The sequence below is a fragment of the Equus caballus genome, chromosome 22 (assembly GCF_041296265.1).
Source record: "Equus caballus isolate H_3958 breed thoroughbred chromosome 22, TB-T2T, whole genome shotgun sequence".
NCBI classification, from domain to species: domain Eukaryota; kingdom Metazoa; phylum Chordata; class Mammalia; order Perissodactyla; family Equidae; genus Equus; species Equus caballus.
In genome coordinates, this window is record NC_091705.1 from 29832629 (window position 1) to 29860538 (window position 27910).

The window sequence follows — 27910 nt, forward strand, 5'->3', positions numbered from 1 at the left end:
TGCATTGTCTTAGGTATATATCTTTGTTCACTTATGATAAAGTCCCAGAATAGGAATCACTGAGTCCAAAGGTATAGACATTTAAAACTTTGAAACATATTGCCAAGTGGTTTCCCAGGAGGGTTGTACAGACTCACTAAGAGGCTACCAGCCTTTGTTTCTTTATGTTCTTGACATTCTTAACTGGACATTATTGCTCTTTTTAGTCTTTGCTAATTGTATCTTGTTTTAACTCACTTTCTTTTATTATTGGTGCAATTGAGCATCTTTTCACAGGCTGAGAGTCTGATAGATCAGAGGCAAGAAGACTCATTTCGAGTCTAGAGCAGCAGTCAGATTCCCTTAATCAACAGTGGGTTAAGGGACTTGACCAATTGCACACAGGTATTTTGCAGAATAACTCACTTTTACAAAGTCCACCTAAACTCTTTTCTTTTTTTTTTTTTTGAGGAAGATTAGCCCTGAGCTAACATCTGCCACCAATCCTCTTTTTGCTGAGGAAGACTGGCCCTGAGCTAACATCGTGCCCATCTTCCTCTGCTTTATATGTGGGACACCTACCACGGCATGTCATGCCAAGCGGTGCAGTGTCGGCACCCAGGATCCGAACCAGTGAACCGCAGGCCGGCAAAGCGGAACGTGCGCGCTTAACCGCTGCACCACCAGGCCGGCCCCTAAATTTGTATTTTGCTCATGTGCAGCTCTGAGGTCTCTGCCATTGAGGATAATGTCAATGGATCTCTCCAGATATCCTGTACCCTTAAACCTCCAGACACACACCCCTGTATGTGAACCCAAGCACCTATTGAATCACCACACACAGTTTAAATGTATCAGTGGTAGAAGGACAGCCTGAATCTTCACCAAAGCCCAGCTTCACCACCTACCTGTGGGACTCTGGGGAAGTTACTTAACCTCTCTGAGCCTCAGTTTCCTTTTCTGTAGGATGGTTGTGAACGGCAGTTCCTGCCTCTTAGGCTTGTTGTGAGGATGAAATGAAATTAATGTGTGTGAAGGGCTCAGCACAGGGCAGTATGAAGGGAGCGCACCTTATGTGCCAGACACCGGCCATTAGAGGAAAGGTCTCGGGGTTCAGCCCACATAGCACAGGTTTGTTCTCATGTGATCAGTGAATTCAAGCCTCCTGACTCCTTGGAGTGATAGAAAGATCCGCACCTGAGTCTTTTTTTTTTTTTTTTTTTGAGGAAGATTAACCCTGAACTAACATCTGCTGTCAGTCCTCCTCTTTTGGCTAAGGAAGACTGGCCCTGAGCTAACGTCCGTGCCCATCTTCCTCTACTTTGTATGTGGGACGCCTACCACAGCATGGTGTGCCAAGTGGTGCCATGTCCGCAGCCGGGATCCGAACCAGCGAACCCCGGGCCACTGAAGCAGAATGTGCGAACTTAACCGCTGCACCACCAGGCCAGTCCTGCATCTGAGTCTTAAATCCTCTATTTATCCTTGGGAAAGTTACCGCACCTCTCTGAACTGCTTCCTTTATTTGCAAAATAAGTGCCATTCTAATACTTGCTGCTGTTTACACACGTCTTCCCAGATCTCCACTACAGAGCTGTCACCATGTGCTGCAGCCCCTAGGACTAGGCTGCAGCCCTGGTGGTTCCGCCCGGCTTTACAGCAGATGCTCTTGCAGGCGCATCTCTCCAGGCCTCACAGCAGGAGGAAATGGGCTGACTCTTGTTTACACACCAGCAAGGGGCGGGTTCCTTCTGACAGGCCTTTCTGTTTCCTCTCCTGCCTCACAGTGAAGCAGAAGGAGAAGGCGCCCCTTCACTGAGGGGTTAGGCTGCCGCCCTTCGCGACTCTGGGATTCTCCATCTCCCCTCCTGCCAGGTTTGGCCAGCACATGCTCACAGAGCGTGAGCATGTCTTTTTTGTGACACTTGTCAACCCTGGGTGTTAGCAATCTTTTTGGTGTTTGCTAATCTGATGGGTGAAAAATATTTCATTGTCTTAGTCTGCGTTTCCCTAATTACTTCTGAGGTTCAACATCTTTTCATACTGAGCATTTACATTTTCTCCTCAGTGGCTGTTCATTCATATCTGCTGTCTACCTTTCTATTGGATGTTTTTTGAGGATATTTTTTTCCTTATTGATTTCTAGGAACTCTTTATATAGACTAGAGAATAACACTTCATCATTTGTTGCAAATATTTCCTCTCAGCTGATCACTGGTCTTATGATTTTGTTTATGGTGTTGTTCGTAATACAGAAGTTTTACATTTTGATACAGTCAATCTTCAGGTGTTTACAGTTATGGCTTCTGGATTTTATTTTGCTTGGGGAGGTGTTCCCCACCACCCCTTATTTTTTCCCAACTCCATTCTCATCACTCCCTAATGCAGGCTCCTATCCATCCAGCAAAATTCCTTTGTACTTATCAGCATAACAACTTGCCCCCTTCCTCTGAGCTTTGCATATCTCATTCCCTCCTTGACTTTCACTGACTCTTCCTTTAAAACTGAGTTCTAACGTCACCTCCTCCAGGAAGCCTTCTCTCTGCAGCCCCATCCTGCTCTGGTTCCTGCTCTGTCCCTCAGGGCTCTTTGCTCCATCTTAGGTGGTTTGTAGGCAGCTCATTAGTCAGAAGACAGTTTTGCTTTTAAACATCTGTTGGAGCGCTTACGATGAGCCAAATGTTTTGCATGTCCTATTTTACCTCATCCTCACAGCCCTGTGTATACTATCGTCATCGTCATCATCCCCATTGTGCAGGGTGAGGGAGGGAAGACTAAAATACTTTCCCGTGGTCACACATCAAAATGACAGACGCAGACTCAGACCATCTGACTCCAGGGCATCGACCCTTGGCCACTGCGTGGAACGTCTCCTATTGCTGCCCTAACAAATTGCCTCAAATTTATTATCTTATAGCTCTGGAGGCCAGAAGTCCAAAATGGGTCTTTCTTCCTGGGCTAAAATCAAGGTGTTGGCAGAGCTGTGGTCCTTTCTGGAAAATTGAGGGGAGAACCCATTTTCCAGCTTCTAGAGGCTGCCTGCCCCCCAGCTCATGGTCTCCTTCCGTCTTCAAGCCAGTAGCAGCCAGTGAGTCCCTGTCATGCTGTCATCTCTGGTTTTCACTCTTCTGCCTCCTTCTTCCTCACTTAAGGACCCTGGCATTTCCTCTCCACCGGCCCCCCCCCCCCCCAGCCCCCGAGATAATCCAGGATAATCTTCCCATCTCAAGGTCGGCTGATCAGCACCCGTAATTCCATTTGCAACCTTAATCCCGCCTTGCCATGTAACATATATTTACAGCCTCCAGGGGCTAGGACCTGGGCGCCTTTCTCGGGGGAAGGGCAGTGTTCTGTCTACACAGCCACTCTTCCACACGGCTTCTCCAAACCGTAGTCAGCTGCCTCTACCCCCAGGAGTTCACCCCGCCGCACCCCTGCAGAAGCTGCAGGTTGGATGGGTGCATCAGAATCACCAAGGAGGCTTATTAACACCCAGATTACTGCACCCACCCCCAGAGTTTCTCATTCAGTAGATCTTGGACGAGGACTGAGAATTTACAGAGTAGATTTTGCACATCCAAGTTGGAGAGATTCGCATATCCAAGTTTTCTAGTAACTGAATCAACCATCCAGTTTTAAATTTAAATTAGTTACAATTAAATAAAATTAAAAATTCAGATCTCCAGTCATACTAACCACATTTTAAGTGCTCAGTAGTCACACTCAGCTAGTGGCTACCGTATTGGCCAACACTGTTCTATACGTTGCCCAGCATATTAAAATATCTGATTAAGTGACTCAGGCAGGAACAAGCTAGTGTCTATGACCTTGTGCAAAGAGAGGATCAGGGCCAGCCTCAAACCCCTGGGGAGCTTTCAGAACCTCTCTGGCAAGCACCAAGGGGATGGACAGCTGGCTGGAAGCTCATTTGAAGGGGCAGCCACCACTCGGCTTCAGCTAATTGTTGTCACTGAAGGATGGGGCCCCAGGATTATCATCTCTTTTGATTTTTTTCCCAAGAGAAATTGAAACTAGAGGACTTTTAAATGTGAGACCTCCTCCTGTTCAGATGATGGCAAGCTACATTCATACGTGGTAAAAGCCAGTGGGGGTGGCCGTTCTGCCACTTCAAATGGAGAATGGTCAATCCTGATCTTCTGGTTGGGAACATCTGTCATCTCAGAGGTCATGGGCAGTAACTTAATTGCCCCCAGCCATCTCAAAAATGCAGGCTGCCCCTCCCAGAAGTGCTATGTGAGTTTCAATGCAATCCATCCATTCCCACCCCACTTTTGAAACCTTCTGTGCAATTCTTTGAACCCCAGCCACATAATGATGCTCCCAGGCAGTGCCTCCCAGCCCTGGCTGCACAATGGAATCAACTGGGCAGCTTTGAACAATATGCATGCCCAGGTCCCATTTCCAGTGGCCTTGGTGCAGGGGTCTGGGGTGTCGCCTGGGCGCTGGGACTTTGAAAAGCTGCTTGGGTGGGTCCAGTGCACAGTGAGGTCTGAGAACCACTGGCCTGGTCTCCACACCTGAAACACAGCTCCTTGGCCAGCGGGTCTCCTATTTCTCTGGCTGTTGCCCACCTTGACCAGCTGAAGGGAGCACCCCCAGCTGTGCCTTTCTCTTTCTCCGGGCGCAGCCTCAGATCTGATTCAGGAATCTAAATTCCATTGATTGTATTTCAGAATGTTCTCATTCTTGCTGTCTATAGCACAAAATAGCCATACTTGAAAATTCCACAACCCAGAGATCAGCTCCAGCAGGATTATTATGTGGAAGAAATATGGTGAGCATCGTTGAACAATTCAAAGAATGAGCACATTGGCTGGAATGAGCCAGTCTTATCTTAAGGGAAAAGTTGTTGCCTTACAGGGGTTAAAAGGAGCTCAGTTAAGATGAAACTCAAAAATGTAAATGCAGGATTTGCCTTGTACGACCCACCGCCACCCTGTCCCCATAGGGATTGCTTCATGGATGGCAGTGTTGCTGTGTACTGATGTTTAGGTTGTACACTGCATAAAGATGTTACATCCAAAGGGGCACCATCCACATCATAGCCATGTAAGTTATACAAAAGTACATGTGTGGGCATGGAGAATCCAGACTTACTGGCAAGTCCTAGAGCAGCAGAGGAGAGACCCTCCTTCATAAGCCCCCACTGGCACCCATGCCATGTATAAAAGTTCATGGGAGAGTATGAACAGGGAGCAAACTGTGGAAAGGCCACTGTCTCTGTTTTTTCCTTCTTGCATCTTCTCCTGTGCACTCTTCAAAGTCAAGGACGGTTGTCACTGGGTGTCACCAGGCTCCTCTGAGCATTCAGCATTCAACTGTCCTTGTCCCATGCTGAACCAGAGACTGGTGTCCGTGTTTCATCATATGGCCTCTAAAACAACCCAACTCCTAAAGCACTGGCTGGTAACGTTGATTTCCTGAATGTTCGGAGAGGAGAAAGAAGACAGATCACATCACACCCATACAGCAGTTCCGCCCGTGGGGGCAGTCGTCTCTGGCCATCAGCTCATCCCCTCTGTCCCTCCTTTCTCTTCACTCCCAGCTTCTTACCTGCCTGTGTTCCCCACTCAGCAAAGTGAAGCTTGGCCTTTCCCCAACAGTGACCGCCTGTTGCTCCTCCGGCGTGCCCCACTGGGAACTGAGCTCAGTCCATCTCGTTATGATAGATTATTATCCAACGATAACTAGGAGACAAGGAATCTTCAAAAGAGTCGGAACAACTGGTAGGAGGGAGAGCTGGGGCTGAGTCCAGGCCGGTGGTATTTCTTTTCCAACCACAGGCTGCATCTGGCCAGTGAAAAAAAAGCTAAAGTCAGAATTAAGGACAAAAAGTTACACAAGGGGCTTATTGCCTAGTGGTTGAGACTATGGGTTATGGAGCCAGGCTTCCTGGGTTCAAAGTCCAGTCCTACCATTTACTAGCCAGGAAACCTTGGGCAAGTTACTCATCTGTAAAATGGGATAGTGATAACAGTAGGAACTTGCGAGGATTACAGTTACTCCATGTAAAGCAGCGGTTCTCAGCGGGGGAGATTTTGCCCCCCGGGGGACATGTGATGTCTGAAGACATTGTTGGTTGTCATAAGTGGGAGGGATGCTTTTGGCATCTAGTGGAGGGAGCCCAGGGATGCTGCTAAACATCCTGCAATACACAGGACAAAGAATGACCCAACTGAAATGTTGCAGGGTCCCGGGTTGAGGGAGGGACCCGGTTGCAGTGCTCAGAGCAGCACCTTGCACGTGGTAAATGTTAGTGCACACTGGTCAGAGTGCTCAGTGCCAGCCACTCCAGGGCCTGTGTCAGGATCACTTTGTCACTATGACCATGTGGGCTGTGCTTGTGACTAGAGCCTTCTTAACTCATTGTAGCTTCTGTAACAATCAAGATGAGGATAGTGGTGATGCTGCTAATAATAATAATTAATATCACAACAGTTCCTATTTCTTGTGCACCTAGTATAGGCCAGATATCTCGCCAGCCATCTTATTTACATGTTTTCTGGTCCTCCCAGAGAAGGTGGCTGTGATTAGCCCCTGCTTTGCAGAGGAGATGGAAGCTCAGGGAGGTGAAACCTCTCACCCAGGATGTCAAGGCGTAAGGATGGAGCTCAGCCTCTGTTTAACTCCAGAACGCTGCCCACGCAGCCACTGCCCTTTTCTGCAACCTGTCAGTGTTTCATCAGAGTCAGGGAGGCGACAGCAAGGGCAGGCGCTCTGAGAGGAGTCCAGGGCTGCCTAAGAGCCCTATTGCACTTTGTGGGGAGGCCTCGGCCAGGCTGAGCTGGAGAGGAGGCCAGCCACGCCTCCACCCGCACCTCCTGATGTGCTGCATTCCTGGTCCCTTGGTCATGCTGGCTTCTGGCCTCTCTAAGCAGGCTCTCAGCTGAGCTTGAGTTTCCTCGGCCCTGCCCTTCGGCAACTGCTTTTGCCGCCCTGTCATCTGATTCTTGGGGCCTGCCCTGACCCCAAGGGCAAGGGTCTTGCAAATCTCCCATCCCTACCCTTGTTTGCCTATTCTACAGTTATGGAAACTGAGGCCCAGAGAGAGAAAGGGCCACATCCACGGTCACACAGAGAGTGAGGAGGGGCTTGGACAGGTCACCGGGAGGGAGAAGGAGCTTGTTTATGCGGAGAGAAAGGCTTTGCATTCGGGAAAGTTCTAAGCAGCTGTGAGGGCTGCCCTGGCCCTCTGACCTGGTGGCGTATCTCATCCACAAGCTGGGCTCGCACGACTCTGGCTGCTTGCTGTAGGACAGGAGCTAGGAGCTGCTCACCGGCTGGGCAGTCTCAGGCAAGTCACTCATCCTGCCTGAGTCTCAGGTGGGAAGCGCCCAGAAGCAACACATATTCATCAAATTAACACTCACGGAAGACTTCCTGTTCCAGGCGCCTTTCTCCACCTCTCTACCTGGCCATCGAGAGGCTCAATAAAGAAGGAGCTCTTACACTGCGCTGCCTGAGGCAGTCTCCCTGTGAAAATGAGGAAGCTGAGGCTGCTAGGTTCACGGCTCCCCAAGATCACTACATGAATCAATGACAGATCCAGGAGTCGAAGTCAGGCCTGTCTGAACTTTGAAACTTGCCGATCTGGTTATCCGTTGTTTAGTGGGCAAGCAGGCAGTGCTCAGTAAAAGCTTAAAAACAAAATTACAACTAGACACAATTAATTGTGCTGTACACTTAGGATGTGTGCACTTTTCTGCAAACACTATGCATCAATAAAATGTAAAAAACAAAACACAAAAAACCTGACCTGTTTGTGAAGCTCGAAACAAATTCTGTGGATGTGCTGCGTACCCGTCGTTCTCTGGCTAAATGGGGGACTCGTTGCCACACTGCGACATGGGAACTTGGAACAATGACACCTTGAGATCCATGGGATGTCATTTCATTTCTGTTCTTTCCTGTGCCCCTGTCTGATTGCCTCAAAAAGTTCACCCAGAGAAATGATTGCTCCCCTCTCACCACTTAGCCGTCAAAGCGGTGACACAGTTGACGCCTTCTGTTTTGGTTTACTCACCGCGGTTTTCAAATTGTCGTGAAAACACACAGATGCTAGTAATTTCCAAGCGAATCGCAGAGCAACGAAAGGAACCGAGCTGTGCACCAGCATGGGGTACCAAACGGATTCACAGGAGGCGCACTGACTAGCAGTTTTCTTGAAAAGAATAAATAAAGCGGAACAGCCAATTTTATAATTAACTGGGAATTGGTCTCCAGTGAAGCTTCTGCTTGGGGAAAACGGCCAAGCTGTTGCCGGGGAGAGGCTGTGTGCCCTGCCTCTTCCTGTGGGCACTCGTGGACCTGAGATTTCTTTGCTTTCCACATTTGAGTGTGTTTCAGGATGGGAGCGTTTATAACTTGGAGTCGAGCTCGGTGTGTGACAGGACTCCTGGGGAAAGGCACAGCCAGAGTCTAAGAGTAAGGTGCTCTCCGGAGAGGCCACATGCAAAATGAACATAAGTCCCCTTGTTCAAAAATCACTAAGAATTTCAAGATGATAATAGTGGGGCATTAAACCAAGCATGAGGCCCTTCTAAGCATGGGTCCCTGTGTGACTGAGCAGGTCATACCTCGCTGACGCTGGCCCTGAGTGGTAGCTCACACCTCCGGAAGTTGGGGGGACATCTATGGGTGGCATCTCAAGTTGAGGGCAAAATACAGCCTCAGGGCCTCCAGGGCACAGGACCACACAAGACGGGGCCAGATAGACAGCAGGAGCAAAACCAACACCCTGTTCTGGGCTGCAAAAACAAAAGCAAACAAACAAATCCAACAGAACAATCCTTTTTGGAAGCCAATTTGGCAAGAAATGTCAAAATTCCACAACCCCTTTCATTCAGCAGTGGCACTTGTAGCACTCTCTCCTCCTGTTACCTCGGCACAAAGGAAAAGGTGGTAGAGAGTAAGGTGTTTATCTCAGGGTTCCTTGTGATATTGACAAATGGAAAGAACCCCAGCATCTGTCAAGAGGGGATGGATGAAAAACCACGGCACCTCCCCAGATGAGGACATCTTGTGTAAAATGCACCGTGTGGGTGTCCCTTTTGAGATTGAACTGCTCAATGATATCATCTAGGACCTAGTTTTTAAAGTTTCTTTTTATTGCTGGATGTGGTGTCCTCTTTGTTCTAAGCCTGGATCCCCATCGTGTGACCACCAACTCCTTGGGGCTACTTGTTTTTCACCCATGTCTACAGCAAGTTGTCTATATCCCAGAATTCCCAACAGAAGTCCTGAGCTTTACCTTCTTTGAATTAATTCTTGTGACTGGAGGAATGCACACGGTGGTTCTTTTCTTTTCTGTTTTTTTTTTTTCAAATAATAGCTTTATTGAGATATAATTCACATGCCATATAGTTCACCCATTTGAAGCGTACAATCAGACAGTTTTTAGTATATTCACAGAATTGTGCAGTCACCATCACAAGCAATCTTAGAACATTTTCATCACCCCAAAAGAAACGCTGTACCCATTAGCAGGCATTTACACAGTGGATCTTAACCTAAGCGTAACTGAACCTGTTTCGGTGACTAGGATGGAGTGGGTGGTGGCTGCCACACAATGGGGATGAGTGGAAAGGATGTTGGGAAGGCAGCCATGATGTCCACTACACCTGTGCTCCACTCACTTGTGACGGTGTGACCTGCCTTTATCCTGCCCTTGTCCCATGATGCCGACGGCCTCCTGCAATGCGCCTGTCATTGGGACTTGCCTTCTCTACCTCACCAAGCTCTCATTTTAAGAATGACGCCAGTGCAACAGGAGTGGGCCAGATCTCATGTAAAAGGGATGCAGTGGCCAGGATTGGGGAAGCCCTGCCTTGGCAGAGGGGACAAATTATGCAAAGACATGGAGGTATGGGAGAGAGTGGAGAACCTGTAAACTCATAACTGGAAAATGAGGTTCATGTGAGGAGTAGCAAACTATGAGGCTGGCGTGTTTATGTCAATCTCACATTTCCAGCAGTTCTTGCTTACATTTTTGCTGTGCTGTTAAGTGCATCAAGGTTCCTAACATCATAGGTTCTTTGTGGATTTACTCTTTTTTCCCTCTTTGAATGATTTTTAATCTGAAAGTACTATTGATATCTTTGTCATTTTTCTTGGCATTTACCCAATATTTGGTCATCTTTTTTTACTTTACCCTTGGCTATTTTGCATTATGTGTGCTTCCCCCCCAGCTTTGTTGAGATATAATTGACATATAACAGTGTGTAAGGAGTACAGTGTGATGATTTGATACATATATATTGCAAAATGATTACCACAAAAAGGTTAGTTAACATCTCCATCATCTCACATAATTACTATCCCTTTTTTTCGGTGGTGAGAACATTTAAGATAGACCCTCTTAGCAACTTTCAAGTATCCAATACAATATTATTAACCCTAGTCACTCTCCTACTCATTAGATCCCCAGAACTTATTCATCGTATAGCTGAAAGTTTTTCCCCTTTGACCGACATCTCCCTATACCCACCCCCACCCCCGCCCCCAGCCCTTGGCAACCACCAATCTACTCTCTGTTTCTATGAGTTCGGCCTTTTCAGATTCCACATGGAAGTGAGATCATGCAGTATTTCTCCGTCTGACTTACTTGACTCAGCATAATGCCTTCAGGGTCCATCCATGTTGTTGCAAATGGCAAGACTTCCTTCAGTTTATGTCCAAATAATATTCCACCGTGTGTGTGTGTGTGTATACATATATATATATCACATTTTCTTGATCCATTCATTCATCGACAGACACAGGTTGTTCCCCTGTCTTGGCTATTGTGAATACGCTGCAATGAACATGGGGGTGTGGGTATCTCTTTGAGATGCTCATTTCATTTCCTTTGGATGAATACCAATACCAGTGAGATTGCTGGACCAATACCACTGAGAATGCTGGCTCTATTTTTAATTCTTAAGGAACCTCCATGCTGTTTTCCATACTGGCTGCACCAATTTGCATTCCCACCAACAGGGCACAAGTGTTCCCTTTTCTCCACATCCTCGCCAATGCTTGTCATCTCTTGTCTTCTTGATGATGGCCATTCTAGCAGATGTAAGGTGATATCTCATTGTGGGTTTTTGGTTGTTTTTTTTTTTTGGTAAGGAAGATTCACCCTAAGCTATCACCTGCTGCCAATCCTCCTCTTTTTGCTTGAGGAAGATTAACCCTGAGCTAACATCTATGCCAATCCTCCTTCATGTGTATGTGGGATGCCACCTCAGCATGGCTGACGAGTGGTGCATGTCTGAGCCCGGGATCTGAACCTTGGAACCTCAGGCCACCGAAGCAGAGCCTGCTGAACCTAACCACTATGCCACAGGGCCGGCCCTATCTCATTGTGGTTTTGATTCACATTTCCCTGATGATTAGCGCATATGTGCTTTTTAAAAGCGACAATGGATGACTTTCTTTTTTACCCAAATTGAGTCCTTTTTTTTTTTTTAAAGATTGGCACCTGGGCTAACAACTGTTGCCAATCTTCCTTTTTTTTTTTTTTTCTACTTTATCTCCCCCAACCCCCCTGTACACAGCTGTATATCTTAGTTGCATGTCCTTCCAGTTGTGGGATGTGGGACGCCGCCTCAATGTGGCCTGACAAGCGATGCCATGTCTGCGCCCAGCATCTGAACCCTGGGCCGCCGCAGCGGAGCGCGCGAACTTAACCACTCGGCCACGGAGCCGGCCCCGAGTCCATTTTTTTTAATAGGGCTATTCAGACCATCTATGTTTATTGTATTCTGTGCCTTTTGTCTGTTTGCAGGTGGAATAAAGAAATTTGTTCTATAATCTTGCCTGAGATCATTATTGAGCTCAAATATCTGTAGAATTTACAGAATATACTTTTTCGTCCTTTGAGGACATTGGGGATGTATTTCCTCTCTCTAGTGGCAGGGCGGTTTATGATCGGTTTTGCTGATAGGTCTCAGAGGTCTATGTGGATTCCAGTCCCGAGTCCACCATTTCTCAAGGATTCTGGGTGGCAGCATAGAAATTTTATCCCCAAGCTCATCTGGAGCCCCAGAATATCATTAATCTGGGCCAAGAGATTTGTACTGTCCTATTCTGGGATTGTTTGCATGAAGTGGAATCAAATAATATGTGTAGAAGTTTATGCAGAAGAGGGGGATTAAAGGAAAAATGCAGGGAATCCGGGACCTAAGAGAAATCACACAGCTGCTGGTTGGGCCAGGAGAGGCTGGAACTGGGACCTGGAAAAGCAAACTGAGGTCCCCCATTTCTCCATGGCTGCAGAGGGTCCCGCCTGCTTCTCTCGGAAGAATGGCTGCTCCAGCCCCACCATTTCTACACGGCCTCCCAGTTGGTGTGCCTGACACTGAACCCCTCAATCTCTTGGTTCAACACCTCGAGACAATCTGATTGGCTCGTTTGATGATAGCACCTCTGTGGTCTGGTACTTCGGTCTGTTCAGATCTGGCTGGAGGAGGGGAAGGGACAAGGTGGTCACATGTTATAAATAGGAAAACTGAGCAGTGAAAGTCAGAGTCACAAATAAAGGGGTGTGGGTAGGCAGAAGATAATAGACATTTTGGGTAAAAATCCAGTGAGATGAGGCAGGGGCTGCCCTGTGGTTTCCTCACCTGTCCTGATGTTTACTTCCCTCTTATTAATATTTCCTCTACCATGTGTGTCAAAGATTGTTCACCTTGCCCAAGAAGGTGGAAAGAAGCAGAGTCTCCTGGCCCTTTCTCAATCCTCTGCAGCGTCATTTGTTTCTGAGTGATTCTGGTGGGGCGATGGGTAAACTGGTCCATTTACTGAGACTAGCCGTGTGTCTGTCACCCTGAGAAACGTGCTTGGGAAGCTCGCCCGGCTCCCAGGGGCCCCAGGCAGATTTCTGGAGAACCACAAAGCCTCAGGACAGACCCCACCACGGGCAGAGCCTTGCCTGACTCCTCTCCTCCTTACCCACTTGCCGCAGCTCTGGCCCCTCCCCAGGCCCAGTTAATCAGCTTCCCCAGAAGAACCTCGTGCAAGCAGCATGCCCGGCGGAGGGCTCCCACTCCCGGCTGTCCCCAGCGGAGAGCTCGTCCATGGATGGCTTTTGGACGGAGGTGGAGTGGATCCAACAGAGGGATGAGCTGAAAGAAGAGAACAGCAGTGGGAGCGAAGGCCGGCTCCCAGAGGGTGAGGAGCCCCGGCTGGGGCCTGCGGGGCGGAAGGGAGGGTCTTATGCAGGGGAGGACATGCCAGAGGTCCAGACATGAACCAGAACATGAAAGGGCTTGTCTCTGTCTGGACTGTTGTATCCTCTTCACTGGGCTCCCTGCTCCACCCTTGCTCCCTGCTGTCTGCTCTCCACACAATAGTCAAAATGATCTTTTAATCTTGTAAATTAGATGGTGTCCCTTCTTAGATGAATCCATTCAGCAAATGTTTATGAGGGCTTGTTATTTTCCAGGCACTGTTTTAGGCACTGGGCACACAACAGTGGACACAAAACAAAGTCCCCTGTGGAGGTAACAGTTGAGTGGAATTCTACGTCCTTTGCTCACAATTCCCAAATATCTCCCCCTCTCTCTCAGAATAATAGACAACCACGTGTCTCCTTATCTATTACTGCGTAACAACCTACCCCTAACTTAACGGGGTAAAGCAACGATCATCATCATTATCGTAACTGTTAGATCTCACTGTTCCAGGAGTTGAAGGGTCGAGCTAGGCAGTTCTTGCTCAGGGACTCATGTGCAGTTACGGTCAGATAGTGGCTGGGGCTGCAGTCACCTCAAAGGATTTCTCACTCGTGTCTGGCCGTGGATGTGCCCGTCATCTGGGCCTTACCTGGGACTGTCACCTGGAATACCCACTCTTGGGTTCTGCGTGTGACCTGGGCTTTCTCGTGGCATGGCGACTGGGTTCTAATAATAAGAATCCAAAGAGAAAGAGAGGGAGAGAGACACACAGAGAGAGACAGAGAGAGCAAGCACCAGGCGGTAGCTGTCTCACCGTTATGACTGACTTCGGAGGCGGGGCAGCATCTCTTCTGTTGCATCCTCTTTGCCTGGTTCCAGCTGATTTCCAAGAGGAAGGGAATTAGACCCCACCTCTTAGCGGGGTGAGAGTAGAGGGATTCGGGGACACAGAGCCCCACCACAGCATCGCTTAAAAGGCTTTACACAATCACCCCTGTGCCCCAGCTGCACCATCTCGTCCGCCCTGTCTGCCTCTCTCTGCTTCTGCCCCTCGCCACTTGGCCTCCCCCACACTCCTGCCCAAGGACCTTGTCCTCGCTGCTCCCTTGGCCTCGCACCTCTTCCCCCAGGACCTGTGTGGCTTGTTCTCTCCAATCAGGACTGGGCTCAAATGTCACTTCCTCAGAAAACAGTCCCCAACTTCCCTGTGTAAACAGCACCCCTGCCCCTCACTCTCCAGACCCTGCCCGGCTTTATTTATCATCACCTGCCATGACACAGGCATCCCTTCATCTGTGTCCCTCACTGGAACGTAGGCCCCAGGAGGCCAGGGACGCTGTCTATCCTTTTCACTGCTGCATCCTCCACGCCTGGAACAGACTGAGCACGTTCTCATGCTCCATCCTCCTTGTTCAATGAATGAGGGAATGAAAAGGGCATCCACGCGGAAACCTCCTTGGTGTGGGGCATAGAATTCAGCTGTGCCAGGCCATGGTTCACAAAACACAAATGGTGATAAGGGTGATAAGGGATCCAGACTTCCCCAGGGCCTGATGGTCTCCTGCAGTGTCTCCAAGTGTGGATGGCAAATCCCTGGTGGTACAAGAGCGGATTCTAAGAGATGCCCTCCACCACAGGCCAACTGCCAGGCATCGTGATATGACCAGCAATCTAATGTCAAAGAAAACAGAGGGCTTGGGGTCAGGGTGGCAAAAGGAGAACTTTTTTTTTTTTTGAGGAAGATTAGCCCTGCGCTAACTACTGCCAATCCTCCTCTTTTTGCTGAGGAAGACTGGCCCTGGGCTAACATCCATGCCCATCTTCCTCTACTTTATATGTGGGACACCTGCCACAGCGTGGCATGCCAAGCGGTGCCATGTCTGCACCTGGGATCCGAACCAGTGAACCCCTGGCCACTGAAGCGGAACGTGCACACTTAACTGCTGCGCCACCGGGCTGGCCCCAGGAGAACTTTTTTTGGACAACTAATTGAAACGGGCTTTTTTAGACTCACGGGGCAGTGGGAGCTTCTGGGTGGCATGGAGCCAGGAATGTTAATATATTCATTGTTTTCCCATTAACTTCTACTTATGGCAGGTGATGGTGGATGATCCATTTATGCTTGGGTTAGTGTTTCCTTTTAAAATAGATTGAGTAAAAATGTGACCCATGATTAGGGAAAAACACTTAGTAAATAATTTTCCAGGACTTCTTAGGTACAGATAAAAATTATACAGTGGTTGGCGAATGCCTGCCTTTCGGGAAACACTGGTTTATTGATAAGATCCTGCACGACTGACCCCGTGGTGAGCAGGAGAGAAGGAAGTCCTGGCTTCACAATAGGCTCAGCGCCTCCACCAGCTGACACATGTTCGGGGAGGACGCACAAAGTTGTGGCCGCCCCGGAAGCATTTGTTTGATTCCCAAGTGAAGGGAGATCTGGGGGAAAGACTTCTGTGTCTGGCTTATCCGCACAACCCAGGCTGCCCGAAAAGCAGGATAGGTATTTTGAACCACCAGCGCCTGGTTGACTAACTTGGTCACAACTGAATACACGCCCCCAATCTGCTCACACGTGTATACCCCTTCCTTCCCGAACTTGCACCTGTTTCCCCCACAATAAGGAAAGAATTCGCCAGGCCAGTTCTCAGGTGTGATCTGAAGACCCCATTGCATTAGAATAATCTGGGGAGGACAATCCAAGTGCAGATTTCCAGGCCCTGGGCCTGAACTCCTGGGACGGGATCTCTGGAGGCGGGACCCAGGACCCTGCGGTCTCAGCGGGCCCCACGATTTGGATGAAGGGTTTTACTGTAGGACCACAGCAGTTCCTTATGAAGCCCAGTTGAGGGGACTGTTCCAACCTAAATAAGGTCTTGCATAGAGAGGGACTTTCCAAGGGGACACCAACTGCTTGCCCACGCTCTGCACGGCTGGGCCCACGTGACCCTGGGGCGGCTTCTGCTAGATTTGGGAGGGGATGAGAGTTCATTGCTACATTCCAGGATCAGAACACACAGGTGCCCTTCCTCAGCCTGCTCTGTTTCCCAGGGTGCACAGGTTTAAATCCAACTGATTGACGCCATCGGTACCCCCCAAATTCTCAGATGTCTTGTTAGATTTTCTCCCCGTTGAAGAGTTTGGCTGGTGTCAGTGGGTCTCATGATCAGATACGTGGCTGCTCCTTGCGTCTATATGAGTGTGTGTTTCTACATGTGGCTTTGGTTAGTGCGTGTGACTGAGTGTGTATATTCATCTGGCTGTTCTCCCTCTGTTGGCAGAAGGAGACACTGAATCCCAGTGGCTGCAGGACACAGGCCTGTCGGGCCTCCTTGGTGGCCTGGACTTGGACAGTCATCACCAGGGGCTCCTGTCCAGCCTCACACAGACCCAGGTGGCCGCTGTGTGTCGCCGGCTGGATAGCTATGTCCGCTCAACCCGAAGACGACACAAGGCACCTGTCAGAGACGTCAGGGACGTCTTTGGGGTTTTCAATTCAGGAGTAAGTAAGTGGCGTAAGAGTCAGTGCAGGCTCTGTCTGCCTGGGGCCTCTGTGATGCCACCACGTCCTAGGGGACGCAGTGATTCTGCTGCAGGGCTGTGTTGACGTGTGCTGGCATACCTGCTTGCATGCCACTGTGGCCCCATGTTGCAGGTGTGTATTTGCCTGTTGCCATTGTGTGTCCTTGGGTGGGCCTGAAAGCTTAGGTTCTCTCTCCCTATAACTATTATCAGTACAATTATAATACCTTTTATTGTCATTTGTATATCCTGCTGGCACCTGTAACCTGACAGATCATGGGCATCTTCTTTCTCAGAATAGATTTGAAGTGGCATAACATGTGATTAATACAACAGGCATTGAAGCCAGACAGACCTGGGTCCCAGTGCCTGCTCCCTCACTTAGCAGCCATGGGATCTTGGGCAAGACCTTCTGAGCTTCAGCTGCTCTGTGAAGAAGGGGTCATGAATGGCTCCTATTTCCCAGTGTTGTGTGAGCATCATCTGCTTCCCACACAACTCATGGGGAATTGTCTGTAATTTGCAACTTGCATAGGAAATGACTTCAGAGAATGGAGACTCAGGTATGAAATGGACTCAACTCAGTTCTGGGACTTCTACATGTCCAGGTAAGCGGCCTTCATTCTCCAGGGCCCTGGGAATCCTCCAGGCTGCACAAAAGGGCTGCTCTGTGAAGTAAGAGAAGGCACATACCTCTGAGCATTTTCCCCTTCTTGTTGGTTCCTTGCCTTCTCTGCTTGGGGTCTGTAGGAAGGAGCCCCAAGGGGACAACTTGGGCCCTTGAATGGGGTTCTCCCATCAGGCCCATCAGGCCTCAGCCTGGAAAATCACATTCTGGGCAATGAACTTTAGCAAGGAAACTACTTCCTGGGGCAATGGGCCTTAGCTGGAAAATTACTTCCTGGAGCAATGGGCCTTGGCTGGAAAATTTCTTCCCCGGGGCAGTGGGCCTGAGCCCGAAGCTTATTGACTTGATCCTGGGGTTTGAGCTCGAGCCTGGGAAATCACTTCTTGGGACAAAGGGCCTGAGTCCTCAGCCTAAGAACTTGCTTCCTGGGGACATGATCTCAGCCCCCTAATCTTAGGCAATTGCTACTGAGTTTCCCGGGGCCTGAGCCAGGACACAAGCCTGGGAAATGGCTTCCTGGGGCTCTGGGCCTGGAGCAGGTAGGGAGGCAGCCGGACCTGACTGCCGCTCTGTTCTGTTTCTCCAGTGGCAGCAGAGCCCGAGGGGCCACAGGCGCAGGCTGGGAGGGAGGAAGCCTTCCACATGGACTCTGCCTACTCGGAACAAGCTGCGTTGCTCCTGCAGAGGGGTGGGCCGTCCCCGGGAGGCCCCTGTGCCTGGAGCAAAGGGTCCCTGCCGGTGAGGACGCTGCCCAGAGGGCTGGTGGCCAGGCCCCATCCTTAGGCACCAGCGCATACTGCCCCCACCCCCCACCCCTTCCATGCTGCCCGGCACCCAGCACGACAGTTGTTGAATCATTCGCTCATTTAATTCATGCCACCAATATTTACTGAGTGACTGCCCGTGTCAAGGACTGGGGGCGGGAGCTAGAGTCTAGTAACAGTATCAAGATTTTCATTTATGCCTTTCTTTTTTGCTTTTAGCCTTAGAAGGTCTTCCCTCATCCAACAAATTGACAACTATCTACCTATCTATATTTTTCTACTTATTTTTAAAATTAACTTTGGTGTCTGGTGTGAGACAGACCCAACATCTCAGTTTTTTTCTTTTCCAAATTGTTTCAGCACAGTTCCTTCCAAATTAGGATATAATCATTTATATTCAGTTTTTTAAGATTGAGGTAAAACTCACAGTAAAGTGCACAGATACTTGCCATGCACAGCTGGATGTGTGTACTTGTGTGACTCCCACCAGATCAAGGCATAGCCCACTTCTACCCCCCCAAAGGCCCCCCATACCCTCTCCCAGTTAAGCCCCCTCCCACAGGGTAACCACTATTCTGACCCCTCTCATCAGGCTTAGTTTTTCCCAGGTCCCACTGCTCCTAAGGAAAGAGGTTCTTCAATGACCACATTTGATGTGTTTGGGTAATCCTAGGTGACATTTCACTGAGGGCTTCCCTGGCCCCAGGCACTGTTCTAGAGGCTTTGCTCACACTGGCTTGTTTCCTTACCACGCCCTAGGACGTGGGTGCTGTCATGGCACCCCCACTTTACCAATGGAAAACAGAGAAGTGAAGCTCATAGAGAAGTGACAGAGCCGGCTGATGCTGGGGCCCCCAGAGCTTTGAATGACCGTTACCCCCTACTGCTTAGGAAATTTGCCCCCAACCCCGCAGTAACCCCTACCGCAATGTGAAAGTATTTCATCCATTCAAATAGAATTTTTCTTTTTATTTTGAAATAATTTTAGACTCGCAAGAAGTTGCAAAAATAGTACAGAGTTCCCAAGTACTCTGTACCTACTTTCTCCCAGTGATCTCTTAGGCAACCATAGGACATCACACAAAATTCTTAAATAATGACTTTCTATTTGTAAAGCATCAGAGATAATTAATGCTCAATATTATCTTCTAGCTTTGATGAGATGGCTTCCCCCACTAAACTATGAATGATGATAATAATTAATAATCCAAGGGCACCACATATTGACCTTTTACCATGGCCCAGGCATTATACCAAGAATTTTACATACATGATTTAATTTCATTCTATTATGTTGACAGTAATTGTGGGTGTAAATAAACAAAAAATAGTAATAGTTATAATTGAGTACTCACTATGTGTCAGGCATTGTGTTTTATATGCTTTATGTAGTTTAATCTCCCCTACAACCCTCTGAAGTAGATACTGTTATTAGCCCCATTTTACAGATGAGAAAATTGACACACAGAAAGGTAAATTATTTGCCCAAACTCACAGGTAAAAGTTGGAATTTGATCCCAGAGTGTGACTCCATAAGCCGTATAGTGAGCACTAGGCTGTATTATAGCCAGAATATTATTACCTACAACCACAGTATGCTTCCTTTCCCCCCTTAGGGCACTGGAAGGGGACACTGGGGAATAATCTGGTCAAGTTCCCCCGGCAACGTAAACAGACCCGTCCCCACCTCTTGCTGTTTTTCACCCGATGCCGGCAGGAAGGCGCGGGGCTGCCTGCAGATCCCCACTGTGGCCTCTAGATGGAGCGCTCGAGCACCCTTTATTTTTCAATCAATACTCTATTATTCAGAGTGAGAAAGAGGAGCATTTGAGCCGTGGTGGCACCGCCAAGGATAGGGACAGATGGGGTGAGGGAGAGCAACAAAAGAGCAGAATAGAAGCAGTGATAAAAGGCCAGTGGGGTGATCCCCTCTCCTCCAGCTCCTCAGGTTGGAATACAGGTAGTAAAAACAACTTCATTGACTGGGGCTCCGCTATGTGCCTGGCACCCTTAAGCGCTTTATACTTATTAGCCCGTTTTACCCGCACAAAAACTCTGAGGTAGGCACTATTTTATGATTAGAGATGGGGAATTCGATGCTCAGCCTGTGATCCAGTCACAGGGACAGCTTGGACTTGAACTACGATGGAATCCTGAGCCCCTGCTCTCCTCCACTCGGCTCTTCCTCCTGCTGACCGCCAGGGGCGCTGGGGGAGGGGATGGTGGAGCCTCGACACACAGACCCCTCACTGACCTGAGCGATCGTGTCTACTTCCCTCCCTAGAAGTTTAGGATCCCCAAAGGCAGACTCGGCTTGACAAGGATAGGAGACTTGTCCTTGCAGGACATGGGGAAGATCCCTTCGTTGGCCCTCATCGAGCTGACAGCGCTCTGTGACATCCTGGGCTTGGACCTGAAGAGGAGCAAGGCAGCCAAGCGCAAGGCCACAGGTCAGCAGTCCCAGCATCTCAGACCCAGTGGCTCAAGCCCCGGCTTCCTCATCCAGGAGCTGCGTGGGGCATCTTCCACCCAAACGTGCTTGGCTGCCATAGTTCTTTCCGTTATAGGTATTTTCTGAAAATATATGAATGAAAACAATTCCTGCTCATTGTAGGAAATTTGGGAAACAGTAAAATACAAAAAGGAAAAGTACAATTCAGATGTAAGTGCTATTAACTTTTAGTGTTATCTTGTTCCTTTTTTCCCCCATGTGTTTATATCCTTTTTGCGCTTAATATTATAGACTAATGGACACTTCCCAGTTGTGCCATTCAGTTATTGCCACAATAATGCTACGTAACAAGCACCCCCAAAACTCATGACTTAAAACTCTTGCTGGCATGTTTAGGGGCGGACTCGGCGTTGGTTGGCTGCTCTGGGCTGGTCTTGGCTCCAAGCTGTGGGCTGGGGCTGGGTCTGCTTCTCTTGTCTCTCGTCCTCCTGGGACCAGCAGGCAAGCCAGAGCCTGTTCTCATGGCCATGGCGGAAGCACAAGAGGACAAATGGGCCACACAATGCCTTTTAAGCCTCTGCTTGCATCACGGAGGCCAGCGTTCCATTGGCCAAAGCTATCTAGCAAGAAGTGGGGAAGTATTTTCTGCTTCTTTAATAGGAGGAATAGCAAATTCACATGGCCAAGGGTGTGGATTCTGGAGGGGTAATGAACTTACAACAATATATCATTTACCAGAACTCTAACATTCTTTGAAAACATAATTTCTAATGAGGGCACTATTTTTCTCCTTATGGATATAGCCATCTGTGGACATTTATTATTTCTGTGTTTTTCCTGTTATAAAGCACTATCACTATTGCTGTACACGCAGCTTCGAATGCATCTTCGATCATTTTAGAATATGGTCAAATTCTTGGTATATGTCACCCTTCAATAGCGTGTGAGCCCGTTCATCTCACTGCATCGCTGTCAACATTACACGTTGTGATTTCTTTGTTTGTTTCTTTAAAGACAAGAGGATGCTGGATAAGACAGACCAGGGGTGGGGGTTTAGCAGGCAAAGGGGCAGGCGGGTGATGGGAGAAGGAGGAAATTGCAGAGTAGATTCAGAAGGAGGAGTTGGCCCGAGAAGACTACAGGGCGGGGTGGGTGAGAAGACCTGGGAAACATTTCTTGGGAATGTGGCCCATCCCTGCAGAGCTAGACGCCTACCCAAGATCATTGTGACATCTTGTACCCAGCGCTCCCTGGGGCAGCAGCTTGCTGTCCTTTCAACGCCTTCATCCCGCGGGGACTCTGCTCTGTGACGCACCTACCGTGTTCCTTATTGCTGAGGCCGAGTGTTCTGTGCGAGAACTGTGGGCGGGTTTGAGCTCAGCCATTCTCCAGAGAGCTCAGTCCTTACGCAGGGAAAGGAGTCCAAGTCTAGGCACCCAGATCATTCAGGTTGGAGCCCAGCTGTCATTCCAGGAAGTGAAAGGCCCCTTCTGCTCTCTTGACTTCCCGCAGAAACTCGCCTTTTCGGCGTGCCCCTCGATGCCCTGCTCGAAGCTGACCGCAAAGCCCTCCCCAGCACCCAGGTCCCGCTGGTCCTTCAAGCCGTAAGTTGCCCCCAGATTGGGCTCATTTAGCCCTTGAGAGGCTGGCCCTGCGTGCCACTGTTGGGAGATGTCTCGCCTGGGGGATAAGAGCGTGACTTTAGCATTGGGAGACCTGGCTTCAAATTCAGCCTCAAACACTTGCGAGCTAAGGGTCTGTGAAGTGGGGTTATAACAACAGTAGCCTGTTATTACAGATTAAATGAGAAACACGCATATAAAGCTCTCAGAGCAACTCCTGGCTCATGGAAGTGGCCAAGAAAACTATTGTTCTTATTTGGAGGGAGACCCTTCTCTGAGCTCTCTCCTCTTCCCGGTTTTCAAGGGGACGAACACACCAGTTGGAATCCCACTTTTCAATAGTTGCTGGTTTAAACGTTGGTTTCTTTCTGTCGTAGCTGCTGTCCTGTTTGGAGAAGAGAGGGCTGGACACGGAAGGCATTCTCAGGGTGCCTGGGTCCCAGGCCAGGGTCAAGGTAATGGTTTGGCCCCCTGCCTTCATCGAGGCTGCATCGCCCAGCACCCTCACCTTCTCATTAAGCCGGGAGAGAATCCAGTTCCTAGCTGCCTGTGTTCTGTCTTTGGTCTCTACTTGAGCGGTGGGATTCCAGGAGGGTTTGAAAGGGCAGAGGTGGCAGGACACAGCATGGGGTTTAAGAGTGTGGGCCCTGGGGTCAGACTGCCAGCATGTATTGAGCAGAACCCTGTGCTAAGTGACTCACACGCATTGGCCGTTTAATCCTCATATCAACCCTAGGAGGTGGCTGCTAGGAATTGTCCCCACTTTGCAGATGAGGAAACTGAGGCCCAGAGAAGTGGTGGAGGAGCTTTTACTGGAGCCTTGGGCCAGCTTCTCATGAGTGTCCCTCCTTCCTCCAGGGGCTGGAAAGAAAGCTGGAGAGGGATTTCTACACTGGCGTTTTTAGCTGGGACGAGGTTCACCACAACGACGCGTCCGATTTGCTCAAAAGGTTCATCCGGGAGCTGCCGGCGCCTCTGCTCACTGCTGAGTACCTCCCGGCCTTCGCTGTGGTGCCCAGTGAGTGTGCCCCAGCCCTCTGCATGGGCGGAGAAGAGCCTTCGATGCCACTGACCTTGGTTGGAGAGGGGAAGTGGTGGGAAGGCAGGACTACCTGTTCCCTGTGATCTCGAGCTGATGGAGGAAGAAGCATGTGTGTGTGCATGTGTGTCGGGTGTGCGTGCATGTATGTGTTGTTTGTGTATGGGCATGAGTGTGTGTGTGTGTAGCGTGATGGGGGATAAGAGGAGGGTAAGGTTTTGCACACCACAGTCCTTACGTCCTCGCATGGACAGTATCTTCCCCGTCATGATGTCCAAGGGGTTAGCTTATCAGGCTCATCTAATTGTGTATCTGTGGGCACACGTGTGTCTCCTTGTCCTCTGTCTGTGTGCACATCTGTAGATCGGCTTGCACTGCACAGATCCCTCTCTATATTCTGCAAATACATGTTCCTGCCTGGACTTCTTCACCATCCACAGAGCGCAAACACCATCACTTTTATTTTTCTCAAAAGAATAAAACGACCCACCTGAGAGCCTGCTGGTGACCTGGAGGGGAGCCCAGGTGTGCGGCGCGCTCTCTTCCTGACACTCTGATTTCTCTAAAAGGCTGCAGGGCTCCTGGCAGCCTGATTTCCACCTCCAAGCCAGGGCGGGCCCTCTGAGAAATCCTCTCCAGCCTTTGCTTCTCGAATAGATCAGATCAAATCATGTCACTCTATGGCTCCACACCCCCTGGAACCCCTCTGGAATAAACCCTCACTCCCCACCGACCTGGGCCCACAGGGCGCTCCTCCGTGCTCAGGCCCTCCTGTCTCTGATCCTTCTCCAGTCCCCCTCCGTCCCCACCATCGGCTTTAACAGGCCCATTTTCTTCCTTCCTCGGGGCCTCTGCGCCTGCTGCTCTCTTTACCTGGAAATCCTCTGTCCCCCTCATTTGGCTGGCTGCTTCTTGCCATTCAGATGTCGGCTCAATGCCAGCACCTCCAGGAGGCCCTCCCTGACCTGGCAGCCAGGTCGCCTGGCAGACCCAGATGCCGCCTGTCAGAGGACTCTGCTTCAGTTTCTTCTCAGGGTGAGGCAGTGGCTAAGGATACTCAGCTATTCCTTTGCTTGTTTATGGTCTGTCTTCTCCCCTGAAACATAAGCTCCACAAGTCTGGGACCTGTTTGGCTCCTTCACTGCTGTGTCCGAGGTCCCTGCACTGGAGCATGGCACCTGATAGGCACTTGACGATATTTGTCAAGTGCGTGAATGAATGAATGCCACAGGGGATCCTGGGGGCGAAGCCTGGGCCGCTCAGCCTCTGTGTCCCCTCCGCAGCTCGTCTCCAGGCTCCAGTGAGCTCTCAGCTGCTGGTCTGGCCTGGTTCTGGTGAACTCTTTCTCTGAATTCTCTACCTCCCACCTCCTCTTCTCCCTGGCCCCAGTGCGGGAGAGCTTTTCCTCTTCAAGCCTCAGAATGCATGGGGTTTCCTGAAACCTCTCCAGGACAGTAGGCTATCCACCTCCCCTCCTGAGGGTGACTGCTGGCCCACTGCATCTCTGACCCTGAGCTACAGCTCTCAGACTGCACATCTGGGCCTGTATGTGCACACATGTGTGTGGCCATGTATGCATGCACGTGTGTGTGTGTTCCTTTCATTCACACAGCATCGAGAGTGACCTCACGACCAGCACTAGTTGGGGCTCTGTCTGGCTCTGACACTAGCCCAGGAAACAGTTCCAGGCCTTCCAAAGAAGGTTTTCCTGGCTGTGCCTGGGGATTTCCCAGCTCTGGAATCTTCCCTCCCTGAGAAGGGGCCTGGGAAGGAGAGAGCCTGAGCCTCCCCTGGGAGAGCAGAGACCCAGGCCCCCCTTCTTCCCTCAGACATCCCCGACCTGAAACAGCGCCTGCAGGCCCTTCACCTGCTCATCCTGATCCTTCCGGAACCCAACAGAAACGCTCTGAAGGTAAGAATTACTATGAGCTGCCTCTGTTCTATCATCTCAGCCCACAGCCACAGTAAGGGCTCCAAATGTGATCATGCATTCATTCAACAACTCTGCCAGGTGCTGGGGTGCAGGGATGACCAACAGTGACGGCCACGGCCTTTCTGAGACTTTTTCCCTAAAGAAAGCAGATGAATCTTGAAAGGCACAAGTGCTCAGTGGAGTGGGCACTGCCGAGCATCACTTCTGTGTGGTGCCAACAGGAGGCACAGGGAAGAGGGCTCTCTGAGTGGGGCTAGAGTAGGTAGCACTTTCCCTCTTTTGTGGAAATCCTCACATGGCACTGGTGTTCTGTGGGGCACCAGTTTGGGAAACACTCCCTCAGGGAACTCCCACTGTGTGCTACAGGGGTGGGTGCTCAGGGCTGGGGGCTGGAGCTGGGGCACAGCCCTCACTGCGCTCCCAGCGCCCTCCTGGCTGTCCTTGGGTCAAACCCAAGATGCATCTCTAGGGTGAAGCTGTGAGGAGGCCCCAGGTCTCCTGGAGTCCTCATCTGGTGTGGGCGTAGGAGGCCCCAAGAAGTCTTTGTAATCAGGTGGAGCTGGGCTCCAGGGACCTCCACTCCTTGTGCCTCAGCTTTGGTTAAAGAGACAGCCTCTCTGAGTTTCTGTTTCCTTTTCAGTGAACTGAGGATTATAATAGCATCTTGTGTGATTGTTTTGGGAATTTCAAGAGCTAACACATGACGAATCATAGAGTAGAAGATGTGGTACTTTGCAGGTGCTCAATAGATGCCTACCTTCCTTCCTCCCTCCCTTCCTTCCTTCCTTCCATCTATCCATTCATCTTTCCATCCTTCCATCCCCTCCCTCCCTTCCTTCATCCTTACTGGCTGTGTGGCCTTGGGCACATTCTCCAAGCCACAGTTTCCTTCTCTGCATGATGGGTACAATGGTAGAACCTATTTTATAGAGTTACTGTGAGGATTAAATACATGTGCTAACGACAGGGCCAGGAGCACAAAGAATACTTAACAAATGGTAGGTCGGTAAAATCATCTGCCTCCTTTCTTCCCATTGTCTCTGCTTCCCTAGTCTTTCCTTTGCATTTTGGGCAGATCTAGACTCCAGAAAGAAGGAGCTGACCTGGGGCTCACCAGGAAAAGACTCATTTCCCAGAGCTGTGGCTCTTTTGGGCCTGGAAATTGAAGTCTGAACTGGATGCCTCATTAACCTCTGAGAGGGTAGGGAAGGGAAAAGGTTTTGGCCACATTTCACAGAGCAGGAACCTGAGACACAGCGAGGTCATGGGGTGGACTGATGGAAAACTGCTATTCCAGTCCCTGGCTTCTTCCAGTACCCGCAGGCTGCACAGCAGGATGCTCTGGGAAAGGTGGGGAGCACCAGGGATGTGCTGAGATTTGAGGGCAGTGCTGTGCCCTTCCCCAGGCTCTCCTGGAATTCCTCAGAAAGGTGGTGGCCCGGGAGCAGAGCAACAAGATGACGCTGTGGAACGTTTCCACAGTGATGGCCCCCAATCTCTTCCTCCACCGAGGGCGGCCCCCCAAACTCGCCAAGAGCAAGGAGAAGCAGCTGGCAGAGGGGGCAGCTGAGGTGGTGCGGATGATGGTGCACTACCAGGATCTGCTCTGGACGGTGAGTGCTGCTGCCCAGCTAGGAGTGGAGGGGAGGGGCTGTCCATCCGGGTAGCGGGGACAGGCCGCCGCCCTCCTCTGGGTACAGCTGCCCTGATGTCCCTGCCATCCAGGATTGTGGGTACTGTCCTTTTGAATCCCTGGTTGTGTCTCTTGTGGCACCTTTGTGGGATCCTGTGTATGGCCAGGGTCTTCTTCCTCCCCCTGGCTTAGCGTCCAAGAGGTGTCCTCACTTTCTGTCTCTACTCCCACACCTCTCAGTCAGTCCACTGCCATCTGGTCTGCCCCACATTATGGGTGTTCCCTGAGCTCCCACAAAGAGTTCCTTCACATCAAAGCTTTAGTGATGCTGAAAAAGCCCTGCCCGTGAGGCTCAGAGCACAGGGCCTGCCTAAGACAGAGCCCAGAGCCAGATAATCAAGACAGTCTCCGCCCCCGAGAGCCTTGCCCTGAGTGAGAATCCAGAGCAAGGGCGAGGGGCAAGAGTGGGGAGAGAGACCCCTTGGTGCTGTGGGCATGCAAGGCCTGCTGAAAGTTGAGGTTGGAGGAGGAGCGCTGAGAAGACCCGGCCAGCCCTCTAGACTCCCACGAACACAAGGTAGCAGGGCCCACCACTGCTGAGCAGGCCACTGTACTGAGAGAGATGCAGCCTCTGCCATCCGTTTCTCTATTCATCCTTCCACTTAGTCACCCATCCATCCACCCACCCATCCATCCACCCACCAATCCATGCGTCCCTCCACCTACCCATCCGTCCATCCACCCATCCATCCACCCACAAATCCATACGTCCCTCCACCTACCCATCCATCCATCCACCCATCCACCCACTCACCAATCCATACATCCCTCCACCTACCCATCCATCCATCCACCCATCCACCCACACACCAATCCATACATCCCTCCACCTACCCATCCACCCACCCACCCACCAACCAATCCATACATCCCTCAACCTACCCATCCATCCACTCCTCCACTCATCCATCCATTCCCTCACCCTCCCTCACTCTTCCTTCCTCCTATCCCTTCCTCCATCCATAAAGTCATCAGGATCAATTTTTTAATTCCAGAAACCAGCAAGTGAAGCTCTCTGACTGTACGCAGTTTCTCCCCCATCACACCCAGGCACTCCTTTGTGTTCTAAACACACCAAATGCCAGTTGGTTCTCCAAACT

General features: G+C 50.1%; 1 protein-coding gene and 1 long non-coding RNA gene across 3 annotated transcripts in view; both read left to right on the top strand.

The window, feature by feature from the left end:
* ARHGAP40 (Rho GTPase activating protein 40) overlaps positions 1–27910 on the top strand; it is a 37695-nt gene that overhangs the window by 4856 nt on the left and 4929 nt on the right. For both annotated transcript variants that reach the window (XM_014735156.3, XM_070247482.1), the window contains exons 2-11: positions 12947–13152; positions 16439–16659; positions 17215–17287; positions 17894–18045; positions 20356–20521; positions 22036–22127; positions 22523–22600; positions 23004–23163; positions 25014–25096; positions 26524–26730. In XM_014735156.3, the coding sequence (XP_014590642.2) occupies positions 12947–13152; positions 16439–16659; positions 17215–17287; positions 17894–18045; positions 20356–20521; positions 22036–22127; positions 22523–22600; positions 23004–23163; positions 25014–25096; positions 26524–26730 (1438 nt within the window). The remainder of the gene's footprint in view (positions 1–12946; positions 13153–16438; positions 16660–17214; positions 17288–17893; positions 18046–20355; positions 20522–22035; positions 22128–22522; positions 22601–23003; positions 23164–25013; positions 25097–26523; positions 26731–27910) is intronic.
* LOC138920168 (uncharacterized) lies at positions 4696–9116 on the top strand. Its single transcript, XR_011430897.1, has 2 exons — positions 4696–4774; positions 7390–9116. It is a non-coding gene; the product is annotated as an uncharacterized lncRNA (long non-coding RNA).